The sequence below is a fragment of the Raphanus sativus genome, chromosome 2 (assembly GCF_000801105.2).
Source record: "Raphanus sativus cultivar WK10039 chromosome 2, ASM80110v3, whole genome shotgun sequence".
Classification (NCBI taxonomy): domain Eukaryota; kingdom Viridiplantae; phylum Streptophyta; class Magnoliopsida; order Brassicales; family Brassicaceae; genus Raphanus; species Raphanus sativus.
This window is the reverse complement of record NC_079512.1, coordinates 5,247,432-5,270,873: the sequence shown is the minus strand read 5'-3', so window position 1 is coordinate 5,270,873 and position 23,442 is coordinate 5,247,432. Positions and strand designations below refer to the sequence as shown.

The 23,442-nt window shown below is 34.4% G+C and overlaps 3 protein-coding genes and 1 long non-coding RNA gene across 4 annotated transcripts; 2 read left to right on the top strand and 2 right to left on the bottom strand.

The window, feature by feature from the left end:
* The first annotated feature begins 226 nt into the window (after positions 1–226).
* On the top strand, positions 227–5,787 carry LOC108842707 (protein NRT1/ PTR FAMILY 2.13). The gene is made up of 4 exons (XM_018615699.2): positions 227–575; positions 1,138–1,355; positions 3,704–4,269; positions 4,738–5,787. The coding sequence occupies exons 1-4, from the start codon at positions 464–466 to the stop codon at positions 5,627–5,629; spliced, it is 1,788 nt and encodes a 595-aa protein (XP_018471201.2). The 5' UTR covers positions 227–463; the 3' UTR covers positions 5,630–5,787.
* A 780-nt stretch (positions 5,788–6,567) lies between these two features.
* On the bottom strand, positions 6,568–8,055 carry LOC108842706 (uncharacterized). Its single transcript, XM_018615698.2, has 2 exons — positions 7,381–8,055; positions 6,568–7,059 (listed from the first exon to the last, which is right to left on the bottom strand). The coding sequence occupies exons 1-2, from the start codon at positions 7,927–7,929 to the stop codon at positions 6,781–6,783; spliced, it is 828 nt and encodes a 275-aa protein (XP_018471200.2). The 5' UTR covers positions 7,930–8,055; the 3' UTR covers positions 6,568–6,780.
* A 1,807-nt stretch (positions 8,056–9,862) lies between these two features.
* LOC108842704 (uncharacterized) lies at positions 9,863–11,582 on the bottom strand. The gene is made up of 2 exons (XM_056995663.1): positions 10,842–11,582; positions 9,863–10,558 (listed from the first exon to the last, which is right to left on the bottom strand). Exons 1-2 carry the CDS (start codon positions 11,577–11,579, stop codon positions 10,043–10,045), a joined length of 1,254 nt encoding a protein of 417 aa, XP_056851643.1. The 5' UTR covers positions 11,580–11,582; the 3' UTR covers positions 9,863–10,042.
* Positions 11,583–12,014: 432 nt separating this feature from the next.
* Positions 12,015–13,488, top strand: LOC130500705 (uncharacterized). The gene is made up of 2 exons (XR_008939268.1): positions 12,015–12,394; positions 12,512–13,488. It is a non-coding gene; the product is annotated as an uncharacterized LOC130500705 (long non-coding RNA).
* The last annotated feature ends 9,954 nt before the right edge of the window (positions 13,489–23,442 follow it).

The window sequence follows — 23,442 nt, the reverse complement described above, 5'->3', positions numbered from 1 at the left end:
AACTTTATATTGCACCGTAACAAATGTATGAAACACGGAAAGTTCGCAATACGTGGGACAATGTTATTACGTACGATGTAAGAAAATAAAAAATATAGCACAAAAATAACGTTCTTTTTAGCTTCCAATTTCTCATGTGAGGCTACTAGTGGCGAACGTCATTCAAATTTACCCACACCCACCATATAATATCTACTCATTCCCTTATATATACATAGGTACATACACTTCCCCATTACACCCAAAAAAGCTTCTAACAGAGAGAAAGTGCACGCGTGATGTGCCCACTCTCTACATTTATCAATCATTCCATGTGTTTACCTTGATTTATCTATGTCACTTGCATAAAAGTAAGATTCCAATCTCGCAACATCAGTTCCACCCTAAGTTCGAAGTGCGAAGAGAAAGACACTTCTTCTTCACACCCTCTAGTAATTACTCCAAATCGCCACTGCCGGCGGAGATGGATGTTGTTGATTCTCACAATCAGAAAAGTTCGCCGCCGCACTCTATCGTGGATGCTGAGAAAGTTGAGAAAAAGCCTGGAGGATGGAGAGCCGTCTCGTTCATTTTAGGTATGTGTTTTTCTTTGGTTCGTGAACGTAATTTATTTCTTGTACAACCTAATCCTTGAACCTTCCTCAACTTACATGTAATTAGTTTCCATATTTGAACATAAAACTTCTAGAAACCAGTGAATACATTATACACTTTTTTTTTACGTTATACACTTATTATCCTTGACAGATGTTTCAATACCACTTTTTGCCTAAATCCTTGAACGTAACAGTCATAGACAGAGAAAGAAAATGGCGTTTGATCTTTTCAACCGATCAAGAATAATATAAATTTTGTTTTCATGTTTTCTTCCGAAGGATCATATTATGATATATTCTTGTAACCGTCGGTCCATCATGTTTGATACTCGTCTATCTGACTACTTATTTATAATTGAAACGGAAAGAAAACTGTTAACATAATCGTCCATTTATTTGACAAAAAAAATCGTCCATTTATCTGCTGACATTTTTTGAATGGATGTAAAAGTTTATTCACTCAAAAAACCTTTTTTTACAATAACTGCTTTTGTTTAAACCCGAAATAAAACTATCGGAAGCTTTGAAATTTGAAAAACAGGAAATGAGACGTTGGAGAGACTTGGAACGATTGGGTTGTTGTCAAACTTCATGGTGTATCTAACCAGAGTGTTCCACTTAGAACAAGTCGACGCTGCAAATGTCATCAACATTTGGTCTGGTTTCAGCAATCTCACTCCTCTAGTGGGCGCGTTTATCTCGGACGCTTACGTCGGCCGTTTCAAGACCATCGCGTTCGCCTCATTCGCCACCCTCCTCGTACGTATTAGTACTCTTCTCTTTACTTTTATTGATATGCTAATCTTAATGTGTCACATATGCACACTTAATAGTAATACACTAATACTGATTCATAACATACACAGTGGGACAAAAAAAAAAGATTCATAACATACTAACGTCCTGGTAGAAAGTTATAATTATTGCTCTATATATTGTGTGGAGATGATACATTGTACGTGCCACATAATTTCATCATGCAAGTGGACATGACAAGGTAATTACGTTAGAACAAACTTTATTCATATATTCAACAAAAACTATAATACTAAAACTTTAAGTTTATATTTTCTTTCCTATTTATTGCATTTGTATTGTATGAAAACGCATGAAATTATAGAGGGACCACCCTTTCTAGGACGATAAGGTCGATCTATTAGAGAACTATTTTCATCTCACAAAAAACAGCTTTCATAACTTGGTTCATTTACCATAAAAGAGCTTATGTAATCAACCAACGTCGAATTTAAAAGGGTCGCGGTTGTAATTACCGTCACATAAATTCAATTCTCACCGCGAATTGACTACTTACAATATTTGGATTTTCGACAAATGGGTAAAACCATCTTTTTTACCAAAAAATCTTCAATAATCAAAACAATAAAGAGGTTCCGTAATCAAACGGATTATATCTTATCTTAATGAGAAGTGCGTAGAAAATAAAGAAAATACACAAGTGGTCTATAAAGATTATTGATAACAATTTGATAACAAGTGTGTCCAATAATTGAAGTTCCAGATTATATATGCAACGTAACGTAACGTATGTGGAGACAGTTTCTTTTCTAATGTCTCTTTCATTCATTATTATAGCATTATTTTAATGAAAGTGGGGTATTATATTTGTTGCATCCCTCTAAATTCCCGTGTTTACACTATTACATTTTTGCATTTTTCATTTTTATTTGAACATTAGTAACTAGGTGGTTTACTGCACAGAAATGCAACTTTTAAAAATAATTTTAATTGTTTATCAAAAAAAAAAATATTAAAAATAGTTTTTAAATTTATTAATATTTAAAAATTGATTCATAAATTACAAAATAAAATATTTGTTTTTGTTTGACTTATGATATTTCCAAAAAACATATTTTCAATGTGTTGTATCACGATTAAATTTAAATAAATGCAACAATTAAAATTGATTAATTTTATATTTATGCTGATTATGGATATAGAAATATCTTTGATATTATTAGAATTTTAAATTTTAATTAAATTTATCTTAATTTTGAATTTATTATGATACATTTACATTTAACTAATTAATTTGATAAAAATACATTTATAAGAATAACAATATTAAACCATATTGTAATTATATTATTTTAAATTTTAAAAATAATATTGATCACTTACATATATGTTATATACCCAATTATTATTATGTTATTTAGGAATTTAATCAAAAAGAAGTTTTATAATTAAGAATATGCATGTCATAATAAAAGAGTGTCATGCCACTTTTTATTACAAAACCATACTCCATATGTTTTAAAAAGATAGATTTTTTAGTGTTTTCACATATATTAAAAAAACTCATTAAATCACTATAATAAACTTGTTGTTTTCGGTAATTTTCAATTTTCAACAATTTTTGGTCAATATTAATCCAATAAAACCAATTATTTTTTTTAAAGTTTGCAATTTTTTCATAAACAATATAAAACAACCATCTTTTAAAAATATTTTTTTCCAGAACAACCATCTTTTAGGAACGGAGAAAATATTATATTTTTGGAATACTAAATACGGGGTTTTCATATAAAAGTTATTTAAAAATTAATTTTCAAATAACGTTTAGGAGATCGACTTAAACTGTTACAATAAACTACTAATTTTACTATATTAGGGTTACAACAACAAAATTAGTATTAGGTACTACGTCATGATCAGTTTATAGTTTATACCAACTGGTACCTAATCAAGGGTAGTAACACATTTTAATCATAGTCGTCAAACCTAATTAAGAACAATGTTTCAGTCAAAACAAAATGTAAACTTAATTAATTATTGTCTGTAGTTGCTGTCATAACTTTTTTTTTTAATGAAGTTGCTGTCATAACTTCATTCTATCCCACAGTAATATTTGACATTCCAAGTACCTAACTAAAGTAATATCACCTTTTAGTCACATGCAATCCAAGATAATTAAGAATACTGATAACTAAATTACTCCACTAGTCCACTTCATTGTTTGCTTTTCCAGTAGTAACTAACAACTATATCCAACTGAATTTCAAGGTTAAATATCATCATAACTATTGCAGAATCGGTTTGAAAACGAATGATAGATAATATTTTAATAAATCAGCTAAAATCTGCAGGGACTAGTGACATTGACACTCACGGCATCGCTTCCTCAACTCCACCCAGAAACATGCAACAGCAAAGATCCCGTTAGTTGCGGCGGTCCGAACAAACTCCAGTTCGGGATTTTGCTATTAGGTCTAGGTTTCCTCTCCATAGGGAGTGGAGGAATACGACCATGTAGCATCCCTTTTGGTGTTGACCAATTCGACCAACGAACAGAGGAAGGGATTAAAGGAGTCGCTAGTTTCTTCAACTGGTATTACATGACTTTCACTGTGGTTCTGCTTATTGCACAGACAATTGTTGTGTATATCCAAGACCAAGTCAGCTGGATCATCGGCTTTAGTGTACCCACTGGACTCATGGCTTGTGCCGTGGTTATGTTTTTCGCCGGAATGAAGCTTTACGTCTATGTTAAACCAGAAGGAAGTATATTCTCTGGTATCGCTCAAGTTTTAGTGGCAGCTCGTAAGAAGCGAAAGATGAAGCTCCCGGCGGACGATGACGGCACTGTGACCTACTATGACCCGCCTGTTAAAGATACCGTGTTATCCAAATTACACCATAGTAACCAATACAGGTACTTTATATATTCCTTTAGATTTTTACGTATAATTGCATAGTGTTTAATTGAGTATATGCACTAGATAACTAAATTTACAAAACAAATACAAACAAATAAATGATAAACTCGTTTATAAAGATGTTCATCAATTGCAGGTCAAATTTTAGTATCATATTTTACAATTTTGCTCAAATATTTTCCTGTCTATATAAAAATTTGAGAACTACACAAATATTAAAAACATATCTAATTCTCTATGATAAATGTACTTTCCTAGTAACTACCAGTTTTCAATAAAATTAAATAAACATTTGTTCAATAAATTCAATTAGGTTTCCTAAATTTTACAATTTTCTATTATTCAATAATAAAATATAAATATACAAAAAAAATTAAAACAATTTTTGTATATAATTTTTATAAAATTTTGATAATTGTGGAGCTGCGGTAGTATATATTTTAATTGGACTTGCGTAAAATTAGGTTTCTAGACAAAGCGGCGGTGATAATAGAAGGCGATTTAACATCTGAGGGAGTTCCCGCGAACAAGTGGCGACTATGCAGCATTCAAGAAGTGGAAGAAGTGAAGTGTTTGATACGAATCATTCCTGTTTGGTCGGCTGGAATAATATCACTCGCGGCTATGACACAGCAAGGAACGTTCACGGTCTCTCAAGCTTTGAAAATGGACCGACATATAGGCCCCAACTTCCAGATACCGGCCGGTTCTCTCTCCGTCATCTCTCTCCTCACCATCGGCGTCTTTCTTCCCTTATATGACCGCGTTTTGGTTCCATTCTTCCGCCGGATCACCGGCCATAAATCCGGAATCACACTCCTCCAACGTATAGGGACAGGGATCGTTTTCGCTATCTTTTCCATGATCGTTGCCGGGTTAGTGGAGCGCATGAGACGCCTGCGCTCCATTAACTACGGAGATCCGACCGGGATGACTCCCATGTCAGTGTTTTGGCTCTCCCCGCAGCTCATTCTGATGGGACTATGTGAAGCATTCAACATCATTGGACAGATTGAGTTCTTCAACAGTCAGTTTCCTGAACATATGAGAAGCATCGCTAACGCTCTCTTCTCTTTATCCTTCGCCGGTTCGAACTACCTTAGTAGTTTGATAGTGACGACTGTTCATAGATTCTCTGGTGGTCATGACCGTCCTGATTGGCTCAACAAGAATCTCAATGCGGGAAAGTTGGATTACTTCTATTATCTGATAGCGGTTTTGGGTGTGTTTAATCTGGTTTATTTTTGGTACTGTGCTCGAGGATACCAGTACAAGACCGGTTTACAGATGGGAGGTTTCGAGGAGGACAAGAGTTTCTCTGATGTTGAGATGAGTTCCAAAAAACAGCTGAAATGATTTAAAGCAACAAGAAGATGATCGATGTTGTTTTAATGATTACTATGACAATGTATCTATGTATAAGGTATAAGAACTAGATTATGTAATAAATTATACCCGTTGTTATAAGAACTGGATCGTATTAGATATTTTATAGTCTAGTTTAATTTTATGGCTTTGTCATGATGCTATAGATGGTATTCTACAATAGAACTCTAACAAGTAAATCGCAGTGTAAGCCATAAATGTAATAGATACACTATGATGATATGACCTGAATATATATATATATATATATATATTTTTTTTTTTTTTTTTTGGGACTGTTCAGATTATGACATTAATGCTTTCCTCTAAATTCATGACAAGTCCTAGGCCAGATTTGGTCTTTTTCCTCTCTTTTATAACTAAACTTTTGAGTTTTTCAATTGGACTTCATCATGGAACTTCTAGCAATCAACCAAAGAAAGCTTTTAAACCTTTTAAATGATACATCATGCTATACGAATTCTGCCGAAAGAAGCAATGAAGAAGTGTATGGTTTCGGATTCCTTACTCTACAAACTACGAACATGATGGAAATACAGCCTCACATGAATACATGAAAAAAATTGTACTGAGAACCCCGCTCCTATATTTATTTCGGTATCTATAAAACCGGTGACACTATGCAGATTCTACAACGCTTACTTTTCTATTATTGCAATCAACCAAACCATTTGCCTACAACCCCCTCACTGCAATACTGTATTTGGTTTATTAATTGTCTTCTATATAAGAGAAACGTTCGCGCGTAAAGATTTGGTATTAATGAATATGGATCTTGTAAAATCTACCTTTTAATGGGAAGTGGGGATTGTTCTGGGGGGGGGGGGGGGGATTGTTCTTTTTGCTTGGGTAATGATTAGGTAAACAAGTTTTTCAGCAAGAACACTTTAGTAGTGAGACTTGCAAAATGCTTGGCAACTTTAACATATTATTAAATAAATCTCTTAACTAAAACATCATTTCTTGATGGTGAATGTTCCACAGGACCACATAGTACATATAAAATGGCTAAACTTAAACTTAAAGAATAAACTTATGTACACCAGATAAAAGATTAAAGCAAACCCACAAAATATTACCTAGTATTCTATAATCAACCAATTTTGTAAATAGCATGACGTTTAAGTAGTCGAGGGAACTAGAACGACGTGCATTGTCCCACTGTTTGGCGGAAGCTGCAAGCGGAGAGGAAACAACTTGCCGTTTAAAGGATTGCGTGTACACACAACAACGTCATCCATGCTAGTCTCTTCCATGAGCGCCTGCGTCAACTGTTCCACGCTATTTCCTTTGAAAGTCAAAGCGTATCCAACGGCTGACTCATCCTCCACGTGTCCTTCTTCGTCTGCGATATGGTAATAGATGATCCTCCCTTCAGATTTTGGCAGCGACTCAGTCAACTAGTCAACACAAAATCAAAAAATATGTTAAGACGACAATCTTGAAAGTAACATTTCCTAGTCTGGTTTTGATCAAAGAAAAAAAACATTTCCTAGTCTGGGTTAGGTAAAGAAATAATTGGACACCAAAGTTATATCTGAAATATTCAGCTTCCCTATTCCTAATCCGATGTTGAGAATAGCCTAGTGAAACATTTATCATAGACCCCCAATTTTTTTTGAATTACTATTTATAATCACAAGTCTAAATTATTTTTAATAAAACTATAATGTATTTACTAAATTGTTTAAAATTTCCAATGTTCTGATCTGAATACCAACCTCTTCCACGTATTTTTCTGAAGAGGTTCGGGACATAGGAGGACTTGACTGCTTCCTATGTGGCGCAAGAGTTGTCGTCGGAGCTAGAGACGGAGGTGCCGTCCCGACCAAGATTTCAATGAGATCAACATCCCACAAGAACGAGTCCGACCTGTGAGGTGAGTCATGCGTGACAGAGTTACGCCAAGGAGGAAGTCCACCATTGGCTCGAAGAAAGTTGCCGTATCTAGTCCTGAGCTTCACTTTCGATCCTTCTCTCACAGGTTCCCACTCTACGGACGAGCCAAGCCGATTAGGTTTCGACAATACCACTTTACGCCCCGTTGCACCGAGCAAGAACCGCTCGTTCGAGGCGGTGAGATAGTTACCGTAACAACTCCTCAAACGGATCACTTCAAAGGAACCACGAACCGGCTCGACGGTCCATCGAGCTCTCTTGTCGGAACCAGTCTTGTCTTGAGTCACCGTCTCTTCGTCCTCATCCGCCATCAGATACTTCTCGTGGACGTTACGCATCCTAACAGCTTTAGCGTTGTGGAAAAACTCCATTTGCTGATACTAGCTATGTTATACTAATTGTGAATTACATGTAGTGTTTGGTGGTGTGTATTTATAAGTGGAGACTAATTCCAAAGCGGCACGCAGTGACGTGAACCTTCTTCACGTGAGCCTTTTTTCTATCGTTTATTTTTGAATTAATTGAAGAATCAATAGCCATGTGATGAAACGATTTTAGCCACCAGGCATGGAAAAGTCGTGTTAATTGACGTGTTTCACCATAGCTATGGTTTCCACGTCAGCATATTTATATATATATAATTTGATGTTATCCTTTTACGTATGTTTCCCCTCTTCCTGGTTACAACCTGTAACCGAGAGAAAAGACTAAAATTAAGTTATTCTATGGTGAAAATGAATCTATTTTGTTTCTATGGTGAATCATTTTTCCTTATATAACTCGGTAACCTGGTCAGTTTGTGTAAATTCGTAAGGTAGCCCACTATGTGGATCTAAATTCAAGATACTATATATAAATCAGCAGGACTTGTAACCTATTTGTCTGTATTTTCTTTGGTCTAACTATTCGTCTGTATTGATATCAGTAATGTGTTATTATCAGAATATGGGTCAACAAATTACCCAAAAATGTATATATATGAAATCAGGAAATTATCCAAAATAATGTATATTTATTGCCCGTAGGTAACAACAAGAGATGAGATTGACGAGTGTGGGACTCTCTTTAAGGCGTAACTCTTAAGCCATGCCCCAATGACAAAGAGAGATCACAAGTAACACCAACTTTTTACGCTTGATCGTGTCTGTGATACGTTACTCTTGTTATTTAAGTATATGGTCGTTATCAATTATCATGGACTGGGCAAACTGGTCGTGTGCCCAATCCGGTTCAGAATCTGATATATTTTTGAGCCATATATCAGTTTTTGGTTTTGTTTTGAACTTTACATCTGATCTTAGTGTTGGTCTCGCTAATCAGGAATCGGTCCGAAACTAACCAAGAAAATACAAAGGAAATCGAGTGAAATGTTTTCAAGATTATTTGCGTGCCTTTACGATTTAAAAAAAAATTGATAATAAAATTTAAATTGTGTTTAAAGTAAACTTATAAACCATTGGTTTTATAAAAAAAATTCATGTATATTTTTATCTTCTGTAATTACATATATAGTAGAATATATTATTTTATAATATAGAATTTGATAATAAAATTTTATTTGTACATCATATTATATTTAAAAAAATTACAATTTGATATAATTTGATGTAATTATACTATTCATATAGTAATATGGCTTTTTGTTAATTTATTTTAAAATGAAATAACATACTAAACATTTAAGTTTTTGTATTAATTTTCTATAGATTATTATTAATTTTATGATATTTTATTTTTTTATAAAAATTGAACTCTCGAGATTTTTATATTTGACTAAACTAAATAAAGTAATACTATATTTAAAATTGTTTTATATAATATATACTATATATTTCAGTTTTTGTTTTTTATTTTCACCACAAAGAAACAACAACCATTGTAATTAATTAATTTAAATTGAACTCAAGTGCAGTGGTAGAATTTATAAATAAAAAATACAAAAAGTACTTAATTTATTATAAATGCAATGGTTAAATATGTAAATAAAAATAAATATTTAATATGTTATCCATGTTTCCAAACAATTTTCATTTATCTTATTTATTTATGTCTCCAAATAATACTAAAATGTATTTCAGTTTTAATAATATATATTCTTATGGTAATATGAAAATAAGGAGACATAATTAAATATCATGCTAAACTACTACCTACGCAAATTCATATAATTAATATTAGTGAAACAAAAGTATCTATTGAATAATTTCTTAGTTAAAATAACCAGTTATATATGCTATGCGAATTCATAAACAGTTTAAAATTGATGAAACAAAATATCCAGTTATACAAATATTTTAGGCAAAATTATCCAGTTATATAACTTTTAGCAAACATAAGAATTTAACTAAACCAGAACATTTTGTAATTTAATTCAGTAATTCAATCACACGGTGTGTGGTTACTGTTATGGGCAGGGTAAGCAGATTTGAAGCCAAGTTGATTATTACAAAACTACTCTTCTTGTCCAGAACTTTAGAAGAGTCATTAACTAACCGGTCCATGGGAACGCTCCATAATCTCGACCACATCAACATCCCAAACCACCCAACTCTGCGTAACAGTCCGGTTCGGCGTATCATGCGTAACCGTATTCCTCCAAGGTGGCACTCCTCCATTGGCTCTCAAATAATTCCCGCCGTTTCTACTCCTCATTTTCACCTTTGACCCTTCTTTAACCGGTTCCCACTCTCCCGCCGGTTCACCGGCACGAATCCTCCTCGACTGAACCACCTTATGCCCCGTCGCTCCCAGCATCAACCGCTCGTTCGACGCCGTCAAATATCCACCGTGGCAGCTCTTTAACCGGATGGTCTTTTCGGATCCGGGTACCATTTCAACTCTCCACCGGGCCTCTTTTGATGACCCGTTTCGTCCCATTATCACACTCTCTTCATCATTATCTGCTACTAGATACTTCTCATGTGCGGTGCTTCGTAATCTCACGGACTTCGCATCGCGAAAGATCTCCATCGCTGATACATTTTTCTTCAAATCTTTCCTCTGTTACAAAATCTGTGTCTCTTAGACATTGTTTGAATATTTTTGGGTTATAGATTTTTGGTTTTTTAGATTTTACAGAGAATTAATATACCCTTTCTATTACATTTGACTAAGCAAATTTTAAGTCTCTGTTTAATAATCCTATTTTTTTCAGAGAATTACATTTTACTAAAATAAGGATTACAAAATATGTATAAATATTATTTCAAAAACTTTTCTAAAAAAATCATATATTTACGGTAGAAAATATTTATGTTACTGTCTGACTAGAAACTTAACTAACCTCGGTCGGTTTTTGAGATAATGTCCCCGACATTGTCGGAGTAAACATAAGCTTCGGAGAAGAAACCGACCCAGGATCCGAACCGATGGAGTTGGACGATCCATAATTAAATGATTTTTTTCCCGTTGACTCGTGGTTTGAGTCATCGGAGACCGAAGAGTTAAAACTCGAAGCCGGCGACGAGAACCTATCCGCGAACGAAACCTTCTCGGGACTCTCAACGTCTTCCACAGACCACAAGATCCATTTCTTCGTCGCTCCCATGTTCGGCTCACGGTCGTGCGTGACGGAGTTTTTCCACGGCGGCGATCCACCGTTCCCGCGCAAATATTTCCCGTTCCACGACATGAGTTTCACCGGCAAGTCGTCTCTGATCGGCTCCCAGTCGCTCTCGTGCTCAGCCTGGCGAAACGGCGGCGTTTGGATGACTCTTTGGCCGGCCACGCCAAGAAGAAACGACGAGTCGGTCGCCGTTAAGTACTTGCCGTAACAGCTTTTGAGACGGATGACATTGGGCTTACGTGGCACCATCTCCACCGTCCATACTGACTGCCTTGAGGATCCGTCGGAGCTTTGACGGACGGTTTTCTCGTCGTCAACGGCGTAGAGGTATTTTTCGTGACAGCTCCGTAGTCTAACGGCGGAACTTTTCGTAAATAGCTCCATTTTTGTAGACACGGCGAAAGTTTTTGTTATGGTCGTATCATTTGTCGATTTATATTGTCCAAGTATTACCATTTCATACTGTTTAACGCGTAGATATGTTAGGACTTAGGAGATCACGATCGAGTTTTCTTAGCTACATACATCACTTTCATTAAATTATTATTCTAATATATAATGAAACTTTCAAATGAATTTCCACGCTGTTTATCATAAGTCTTAGCGACCAGGTCAAATGAATTTTGTCCAAGTATATTACACTGCAATGTACGTTTTGTTCCCTTTTTAATGCTAGTAGTGGTAATTTGTGATGCTTTCTATATCATCAAAAGTCAACCATCTTTCTAATTTAGCTTGTGCGAAAGGTCTGATACTTGATTATTTAACAACAAAAGATTTAGTTATACTTCAACTTGTAGATCTTGATATCACTATATCTATTCTTTAAATATATTTGCCGCGCTATGTGTGTTTTGAGGTCCGTTGAACATCTCAAACAGCCAATTTGAATTGATCCAACCAAATCAATTATAGCTTGGCAAGTATTGGTCGGAGTGCAAGCCCAAAGCACTAACGATAACATTTTAAGTTTAGGATTTTTAACGCTAAAACCCCTCAAGTAAGTTTCATTCGGACATAAACCCCTCAAGTAAGTTTGTAACGTAAAACCCCCCAAGTCTGTTTTCTTTAATGTATTAGCCCTTCCGTCTACAGTGACGTCAAAAGCTGAGTTTTTGTCGTTAAGTTTAACCGCTGCGTTTTAGGGATTTAAAAAAACGTCACGTGTTTCATATGTTCTTCTTTTCAAACCAAAAATCCCTAAATCGAAAAATTAGGGTTCATCCAAGTTCCTTTAGATCTTCCTTCTTCTTCACTTATTCGTTGTTCAGGTAAGTTAAAATACCTATATATATATCTTGATTTTGAATTTTCTGTTTTAAATTTCGTGTGTCATGTGCTAGTTCTGGTTTTTATGTTTGATGTTTCCACTTTCTATTGATTTGTAGAGTGAATGAGTTGATAGAGCTGAATTTGATTTCTTGGCCAACAAGCAATGGTAGAAAAAGAGCATGGAAAAAGACTTGTTTCATATGAAGAAAGACATGTGAGATTATTGGTGTCTAAGAGTATTAAAGCAATTTTTAGAATTTTGGTGTCTTTTGATCATTCAGTTGTCGTTAATTCTTGCTGTCTTTTGATCAAATTATTGTCCTTAGTTGTTGTTGTTATTTGAAAAAATGTTATTGGTGAATTATGCTTCTTGACAGTCATCTGGGGTTGCTTAATTGTTTAGATTATGTCATTTTAAGAGACGAATGTTGTCGGTGCTTTAAAGATAGAAAACAGAGAATCATAATAACATCAAAAGAAATATGGTTTTACTAAGAACCATGTGTTTACATGAATTTTCATAGTAGGGATGTTTTATAAAGACCTGAAAAAAAAAGATACTTTTCTGTGAGTGTTTGTCGTGTCTCATGAGGTCTGGGCTGGAGTTGGGCTGGTTCGTCAAAGCCTAGATAGTGGAAGGCGTCTTTACTAAAGCAGGAACAGGGTTTCAGGTTTATCTGTGAAACGAACGCCAAGGCCTGTTTAGTGAAACGACGTTGTATTGATTAAATGAAGATATTTATTATATCTTCATCTTCCTCATGAAAATAGAGGTTGTTACGAGTTTGTTACGACGAGCAGAGCCAAAGGAGAATCACAGAGAGAAAGAGTCTTATCTTTGAGGTGATCACGACGGAGGAGGTGGAGAAGCTGATCGCACTTCATCTCATCAAGGAATCTGATTACCTGGAGTGTATTTCAGAGGTAGTCTCTATACTATCATCTTGGTGTGATCCTCGTTAGATTGTGGTAGAGATACCAAGATTTTGTATGTGATTCTAAGTGGCTAGTGATTGCTTGAGAGTTTTGATCTCTCCCCAGACAGTAGTAGTCTGGGTAAACAAACCGTGTGTGTTGATTGCGTTTATCTTTTGATTTAATCTGCAAACAAACAAGAACAAACATCGATCAGTATCGTATGATCTTGCCAAGCTAAATCAAGTTTAAAACATTAACAAGTGATATCAGAGCACAAGGTTATTGTGCAGGGAGTGATTGCGAACTATCATGATCTAAGGCGTTAAACGATTCTAGGTGTTTGTGGATCTGTGTGTGTTGTTTGAGCTCGGATCTTGATAGAGTCTGTTACGAGATGTGAGATGGAGAAAGTCGATGGAAATGACGACTTTGGGATGTGGAAGTTCAAGATGCTTATGCAACTTGAATTACAGGGACTCGAGAAGGTTTTGCAAGGTGAATCAGGTGAAGGATCATCTGATAAAGATGATGGCGATTCTAAGTTCCAAGCCAAAGAGGATCCTCATCCTAAAGCTAAAGAAAAGGATACTAGAGCAAGGAATCTGATATGCTGGAGTCTCACTAACATTGTACTGAGGAAAGTGATTGAAAGAACATACTGTAGTGGGAGTCGGGAAAGTATTGGAAGCTGATTATCAAACTAAAAGACGTTGCCAAATAGAATCTATCATAAGCAAAGCTTCGCCAGCTTCAAGATATCTGAGCAGATGACGATAGAAGAGAACTTAGATGCATTTCTAAAGTTGGTTGATGATTTGGCATGTCTTAACATCATGGTGTCTAATGAAGATCAAGCTATTCAAGTGCTATCAAGTTTACCACCTCAGTATGATTCTCTGGTACACACGTTGAAGTATGGAAACAGTAAGGAAACATTGACCCTAAAGGAAATTACAACCTCTGTTTACTCTAAAAAAGCTGAGTTAAGAGAGAAGAGACTTACCAGCAAAACAAAGTTAGAGAACTGAAGGACTTATCTATACTATTATTTGCGAAGTAAAATTTTGGATTCGAGCTCTCACGTTAAAAGTTAGAGTGGTTAATATCGTTTATACCCTTAATGAATAAAATATATAAATTAACTCCAAAATAAAAACGAATTTAAATGATTAATAATAATAATAATAATAATAGTAATAATAATAATAATAAGAATTATCTGAAACCTAATATATATTTTAAAAAATAAAATATGATATACACACATATATATTGTGTTGTTATCTGAAATTATTTTTTAATAATAAATTTAAAACTAAAATAAACAGAAAACACATAACTAAAGATTAATCAAAAAAAATTATATAAATTAACTCCAAAATAAAAACGAATTTAAATGATTAATAATAATAATAATAATAATAATAGTAATAATAATAATAATAATAATAATAATAAGAATTATCTGAAACCTAATATATATTTTAAAAAATAAAATATGATTATACACATATATATTGTGTTGTTATCTGAAATTATTTTTTAATAATAAATTTAAAACTAAAATAAACAGAAAACACATAACTAAAAGATTAATCAAAAAAAATTTATCAATTTTATATAATTGAAAAGAGAACATTTAGTTTATAATACTATATTCAAAGCAATTTTCTTTCTCTCACGTTAAAAGTTTATAGCGTTTTAAAATCTTCATTATCCTTAATACATAATTAGATTAGATTTGTTAATATAGAATTACTCACAAATTTTAAATGAATTTCATTAATTTGATTTCAAATATATATTAATCTGAAACCTAATATATATTTTAAAAATAAAATATGATATATACACATATATATTGTGTTGTTATCTGAAATTATTTTTTAATAATAAATTTAAAAACTAAAATAAACAGAAAACACATAACTAAAGATTAATCAAAAAAATTATATAAATTAACTCCAAAATAAAAACGAATTTAAATGATTAATAATATAATAATAATAATAATAGTAATAATAATAATAATTAATAGTATATAATAATAATAATAATATAATAATAATAATAATAATATAATAATAATAATAATAATAATAATAATAATAATAATAATAAGAATTATCTGAAACCTAATATATATTTTAAAAAAATAAAATATGATATATACACATATATATTGTGTTGTTATCTGAAATTATTTTTTAATAATAAATTTAAAACTAAAATAAACAGAAAACACATAACTAAAGATTAATCAATTTTTTTATCCAATTTTATATAATTGAAAATAGAACATTTAGTTTTATACTACTATATTCAAAGCAATTTTCTTTCTCTCACGTTAAAAGTTTATAGCGTTTAAAATCTTCATTCTCCTTAATACATAATTATATTAGATTTGTTAATATAGAATTACTCACAAATTTTAAATGAATTTCATTAATTTGATTCTCATCATTATCTACAAAATTATATATTATGTGATCCAATAATATTTTACAAAAAAATATTTTTAAATAAATATAAATCCATGTATATAGTTTTATGAATGTATGAATATTTTCAAAAATTTACATAATAAATATTTTTTTATTAAAATAAACTTTATTGTATATAAGATTAATATTTAATTAATTATTAAATATAGCAAAGGCATGAAAATAATTTATTATAATGATTCTCGAATTGATAATATATTTATTTAGTAATTTGTAAAACTATTAAGCCCGCAACTGCGGGCAAAACACCTAGTTGTTTCTAAATGAAGAAGTACAAGGTGGAAGTAACCACCACCCTAATATTTTTTTAAAAAGTACATTTATAAATCACTACTTAGAATTTCAATTGACCTACATCACAATGCCACTGAATTAATAATTAATCGTAATTTGTCTTTTCCTAATTTAATACGCAATTACCTAGACTTAATTAATGAAAAATTATGATAAATCTGAAACTTAATTAATATTTTCACAATTCAAAATCCATATATGTAGGATCTTCATAATTAATAAGCCTCAAACAATAAAAAAATTCACCTCATAATTTTTAACAGATGCATTAATAAATCTGTTTTATAATCACTACTTTCCCAAAATTTACTTGTTTTCAAATTTGCTTAAAAATAAATTTCACCAATTAATAAACAAATATATATGAATTACTATAAAATATTAACCCAGAAAAAGGATTCACAACAGGATTCCTGAAATCTGAAAGGACTTGTTAAACCCACAAAACCAAGAGGTCCAAGACCTTTCAAGATCTCAGGCACATGAGGCAACACAACACCACAGAACCATCTCAGGCACATGAGGCAACACAACACCACAGAACCACCACTTCTGTCTTTTTGTCACAGCAGAACATCCAACTTCACCATACGTCCTAATCACACAAGATACACGCACCGAGTCTGTTCAATTGTGTTCACACCCAACTCGCAATTACACTTTACGCTATACTCGATCTCTGTTGGTGAGAAAGGCGGTGGTACAAATCTCTCAATTAGCTCGACTCGAACTGCTTTCACAACAAGAAACACGTCATTTCCGGCATGAGAGAGAGAGAGAGAGAGAGAGAGAGAGATTGACGGCGACATATACGGTGGATACGGCATGGGGAGGAGGCTGTGCGGCATGAGGAGACACCAATAAACGCGGCAGTTCTGGCATGAGAGAGAGACAGTTCGATTGACGGCAACATACAGGCCCGGCCCTGGGCTAAAGCCCGTAAAGGGCGCCAAATTATCATAAGTCTCATTGGCCTAGTGCTTCGTCTCCCTCTATTTACATGTCGCAGGTGATGGTTCGAACCTTGGGTCTTCCAATTTTTATTGGTAATAACGAAAGAGTCTAATCAATTTGGATTCCTTTATTTTGTTTCTGTTTTTATATTTTTTCTAGAATGTCAGTTTTTTTTAACATCTTAAATGGCATCTTCTTTAAGACCATTTAAATGACATAATCATATAAAATAAAATAAATCAACTAATTTCCTTTTCAATCTCACGTCATTTACCACGTACAATTTTTCTTTCCTATTCTTTCATTCTTCGTGGTTACAGATTACAAATTAGTAAACATTTAAGAAACACTATTTCATAAGTATTTTAGATCAGTATATTATGATTCTTGACGAAATGTCTGCATAATAAAAACAATTTTTAATTTGTTTTCTTTAAAAACTAAAGTAAAAATGTTGTTGATAGGGGCATAATTTTTTTGGTTGCTTTAGGCCCCGTAGCAACCCGGACCGGCACTGGCAACTTATACAGTGGTTTCGGCTTGAGGAGGGGACTTATTTCTTCTAGAAAACCTCCGAAGAAAGTGGTGATATGAACAAAGAACAAAATAGCAAACACAATGCTAATGACGTGGAGATACAAATTGTTGTTATTAGTTTTCATATTTTTTCGGTTAATGACATGTTTGTTTCTCAAGATTTTAAAAGTTTGATATGTCAATCTTTGGAGAGTCTCTTATGAAATTATAGTGTTGATTAATTTGTCTTTTTTCTTTTGAATGTTTTCAAAGTCAAATAAATATCAATTGATCAGTAAACTAATAAGTTCTTAAAGATTTTTCATAATTATACATCTAAATTATTATTTAATGTTTTGATTCTTGGCTTTTCCCTTAATATATGAGATAATTAGAGAGTTTTGAAAGACTCTCCAAGAAAATTAACCATTTGATTCATGACTTTTGTGTCCGACTGAGACAGTACGTAGATTTAGTTTATATATGAGGATTGTACCTTTTTAGGTGCCGACTGGTTTTCCCGCTACCACCCGCAAACGCAGCTTTTGCGGTTTATAGCGGTTGTTGGCGTTTCGAAACAATCACAGAAAACGCTACAAATCGCTTCAAACCGCTCCGAACCTCTTAAAATCAAAAGCTGGTTCCAGCTAGCGTTTGCGGTTGCGGGCGGTTGCGGAGGGTAATTTTTTTTTCTTTAAAAACATAATAAATAAAAATAATACTAAAAATATCCAATAAAAATTTTCAATTGAAATAATAGAAATTGTAAAATGTATTCATATTATATTTCAATTTATATTATAAAATTCAAAACTAAAATATTTTCTATAAATTTTAAAATTGAATAATATGATTTTATAAATATAAATTTTATATTTATCATATTATTATGATTTTTAATATTTTTATAATTACATAAAATGTAAATATTGTTAAATTATTATTGACAGATGTTGCGTTTGTAGTTTACCAGTCATAAGAGTCCCGCAAACGCAACAATTTCTAACAGCTATACCAGTCGTACAAATCTCTAAAAAACGCTTAAAACCGCAACCACCCGCATCCGCAAACTCCCGCAACCGCAACCGCAACCGCTGCAGTTACACCAGTCAGGCCCTTAATATAGGAAGATAGGTTTGAATCATTAACTAATAAGGAAGAGAATCATGATATCCACCTATATAGTATATCAAGATATAGAAGAGATCATTTTAATTTTTAAATCTTTTATAAATATAATTGTTGGCTGTATATGTTATTATATATTTTCAAATATTTTCTATGACTGTATTGTTTTAGTCAAATAAAAGGAAGGAAATAAATATATATGTTTTCATTATTACCTTAGAAAATTGATTTTTGTCTATTCCACATTTGTATATAATTGCAATGTAATATAGTTTTAAACCAAAAATATTCTTGTCTACTTTTGTGGGAATTGTTCAAAACCTGTCTGCGTGCTGTGAGGTAAGGCGAAACTATTAGTATAATAAGATTGGTTCGACTGGTTTAGTTGGTTTACTATTAGATGTGGTTATCTCATTCCGGTTAACCTCTGTAACTAACTATATATATCAGTTGTAACGTCTAGTAAAAGAACTAAGATGAATAACAGAATGTTTGTTTCACTCAAAGCTCTCTCTCTCTCGTTTCATTCGTTCTTCATCTGATCTTGTGATATGGTATCAGAGTCCATGGTGAAAGCCCAGCAGATGGTTTCCCATATAAATAGTTGTCTACTATGTAGCCTATAAAAATGGTCCATCTTGCTGTGGTATGTCCGAGATGTTGGGTTTGGGCTGTTTCTGTTGGAGCGTTTCCCACCCACATCTCGAGAGGGGCTATTAGATGTGTCCCACATCGTTTAAACATGAGGTCTTTGGGCAATATATAAGTGTATGGGTAATCCTCCACTCTTGAGCTAGCTTTTGGGTGTGAGTTAGGCCCATCACTAATATGGTATCAGAGCGGTGAATCTACTTCACCGACGTTCGATCTTGCCTCCGTTCCATCTTGCTCACCTCCGTCTCACTCCGATCTCCGGTTAATCCGCCGGAATCAAGCTCCGTTTTGACCATTCCGTCAACAACAATGGTTACTCTTCGTAGATCGACTCGACGACCACGGATTTCAAGTTCGGCGACGAAGTCAGCTAATCCAGCTCGCGCGTCTGCATCGAACACTATTCTGACGTCTCCGATCAACAATCCACCTATTCCGGTGCCGATCTCGACAAATCACGTTCCGTTACAGGCTCCGTCATCTATTCCGATGATTAATGCTCCTGATCCTTTGGTTTTCGATGGAATTCAATTTTCCCCTTACTTCTTGACGAGTGGCGATAATCCGGGAACATCGCTAATCTCAGAGATACTTGATGGCACCAATTACAATACATGGAACATTGCCATTACGATTGCTCTGGATGCTAAGAATAAGCTAGTCTTTGTGGATGGATCTTTACCACGTCCTCTTGAATCTCATCCGCATTATCGAATCTGGTCAAGATGTAATAGTATGGTGAAATCATGGATCTTGAACGCAGTGAGCAAATCAATCTATGGAAGCATCTTACGGTTCAACGACGCGTCAGAGATCTGGAAAGATTTAATGGCGAGGTTTCATATTACAAACCTACCACGATCCTATCAACTTACACAGCAAATCTGGTCTCTCCAGCAAGGCTCCACTGATCTATCAACATACTATACAAAGTTGAAGACAATGTGGGATGATCTTGATGGAGCAGATTGTGGTAAAACATGTCAGACTTGTTCATGCTGCAAAGCGATGAACACCAAAACAGAGCATACTAAGATCATAAAGTTCTTGGCAGGTCTAAATGACTCTTATGCAAATGCTCGAAGTCAAATAATCATGAAGAAACATGTTCCTGATCTATCTGAAGTTTACAACTTGCTTGATCAAGATCACAGTCAAAGAAGTTTTCATCCTGTGGTTAATGCAACTGCGTTTCAGGTTACTTCATCAGAGGAGAATCAGCCATCGATTAATGCTGCTTACACGGCTCCACGCACCTCTCGTCCTATTTGCTCTCATTGTGGTTACAATGGCCACACTGTAGACAAGTGCTATAAGATCCATGGCTACCCTCCGGGTTTTAAACACAAGACGAAACCTAACCAAGAACGCAGCTCTGCAAATAATAACTCTGTCAAGCCTGTAGTAGCTCAGTTGACTATTGATGAGCCATCAATGAATAAAGAACCTCTACTAGAGATGTACAATACGTTATCAAAAGATCAGATACAAGGAGTTATCAACTACTTCAATGCTCAGTTGAAAAGTGATCAACCAGCGATAGCTTCTTCTTCTGGTGGAACCATTACCACTTTACCTGGTATGGCTTTCTCAGACTCTACACTACGATTTGTAGGTGTTTTAAGAGCAACTGATAATGTATTGTCGTCTCAGTCATGGATAATAGACAGTGGTGCTACACACCATGTCTCTCATGACAGGTCCTTATTTGAAACTTTGACAGAAACTATAAATAGATCAGTGACTCTTCCAACAGGTCTGGGTATTAAGATTGCAGGGATTGGAAACATTCGTCTTAATGAATATCTGGTGTTGAATAATGTTTTATACATTCCAGATTTCAGGATGAATCTTCTCAGCATCAGTCAGTTAACCAAAGACTTGAAATGTCGAGTAACATTTGATGATGAATCTTGTGTGATACAGGATCCTATCAGGGGGTTGATGATTGGTCAGGGTGAACAAATAGCCAACCTCTACGTGCTAAGTGAAGCGTCTCTTGCAGCGTCTGCAAATAAAGAGTCTCTGTTTTCTGCAAATATTGTTGTGGATACTTCTCTTTGGCACAATAGGTTAGGCCATCCATCTGTATCTAAGATTGCCTCAATCACAGATGTACTTGGCTTAACTAAAAGAAATAAAACTCCTTTTCATTGTGCCATTTGTCCACAAGCAAAGCAGAAACATCTCCCTTACATCTCGCATAATAATCTTTGTGAAAATGCGTTTGATTTGTTGCATATCGATGTGTGGGGACCTTTCTCTGTTGAGACAGTTGAAGGATATAAATACTTCCTTACCATCGTTGACGATCACACAAGAGTCACCTGGATATATCTGATGAAACTCAAGTCAGATGTTCTGCATATTTTCCCGGACTTCTTGAAGATGATTGAGACTCAGTTTAATAAGAAAGTGAAGGGTGTCAGATCAGATAATGCACCTGAGCTAAGCTTCACTGAGTTATATAAGAAGAAAGGGATTCAGGCATTTCATTCCTGCCCTGAAACTCCAGAGCAGAACTCAGTAGTAGAGAGGAAACACCAGCACATCCTCAATGTTGCAAGGGCTTTAATGTTTCAAGGACACATCCCTTTGGAATATTGGGGAGACTGTGTGTTAACAGCGGTTTTTCTCATCAACCGCTTGCCTACTCCTCTACTAAAGAATCAATCTCCCTTTCAGGTCTTGATGAAGAAAAAGCCAGAATATAATGGTCTTCGAGTTCTTGGATGTCTCTGTTACAGTTCAACCTCTTCGAAGAACCGGCATAAATTTCAACCAAGATCCAAGCCAGGGATTTTCTTGGGCTATCCATCAGGCTACAAAGGTTACAAAGTGTTGGATTTGGAGACTAATACAACACATATAACTCGTAACGTGGTGTTTCATGAGGATATATTCCCCTTTGCCATTGATACTACTCTTTCTACTTCAGATTTGTTCTCTATTCTTGACAATGCAGTTGTGACTGAATCCGAAACAGAGCAGCCAGATATTCCTGTAGTCGAGAATCTTCCTACAGTTGTGAATGAGGCTTCTAATCTAAATGGATCTGTTCCTGCATCTACAGAGAAGGAACCTGATGGGTTGAAAAGAGCTACAAAACAACCTGCGTATCTAAGTGATTACTATTGTAACATCACTGATACAACTATCCCTTATCCACTGGCATCTTATCTCTCGTATGAGAAACTTTCAGAGGGTTATAAAGCATACATATGCTCAGTCAATCTTCATGCTGAACCAACATCCTTTGCCCAAGCCAAGAGATTTGATGAATGGATAAAAGCGATGAATGAAGAATTGATAGCGTTGGAGAGTACAGATACTTGGACAGTCTGTTATTTGCCCTCTGGAAAACGAGCAATCGGTTGCAAATGGGTTTACAAAGTCAAGCTTAATGCTGATGGTACTTTAGAAAGATACAAAGCTCGCCTTGTAGCTAAAGGATACACTCAGCAAGAAGGCATTGACTTTGTAGACACATTCTCACCAGTTGCAAAGATGACCACAGTGAAAACTCTATTTGCAGTCTCTGCAGCGAAGAAATGGAGTCTTAAGCAACTGGATATATCAAACGCGTTTCTTAATGGTGATCTTGAGGAGGAAATATATATGACTCTTCCTCCAGGCTATACACCAAAACCAGGAGTTACTCTTCCTCCTAATGCAGTATGCAAGCTCCAAAAGTCCCTCTACGGTCTAAAGCAAGCTTCTAGACAGTGGTTCTTGAAGTTTAGCAACACTTTGACTTCACTGGGATTCTCTGCTTCACATGCTGATCACACTCTGTTTATCAAGAACGTAAATGGCAAATACATGGCGGTTCTAGTATATGTTGACGACATTATAATTGCGTCTAACAGTGATGAAGAAACAGAGAAGCTCGTTTGTGATCTACAGAGTTTCTTCAAACTTCGTGACCTTGGAGATCCTAAATATTTTCTTGGATTAGAGATTGCACGGTCTTCTTCTGGCATCTCGATATCTCAACGAAAGTATACTTTGGGACTATTGGAAGATGCTGGCTTGTTAGCATGTAAACCATCCAGCATTCCTATGGAACCAAGTGTAAA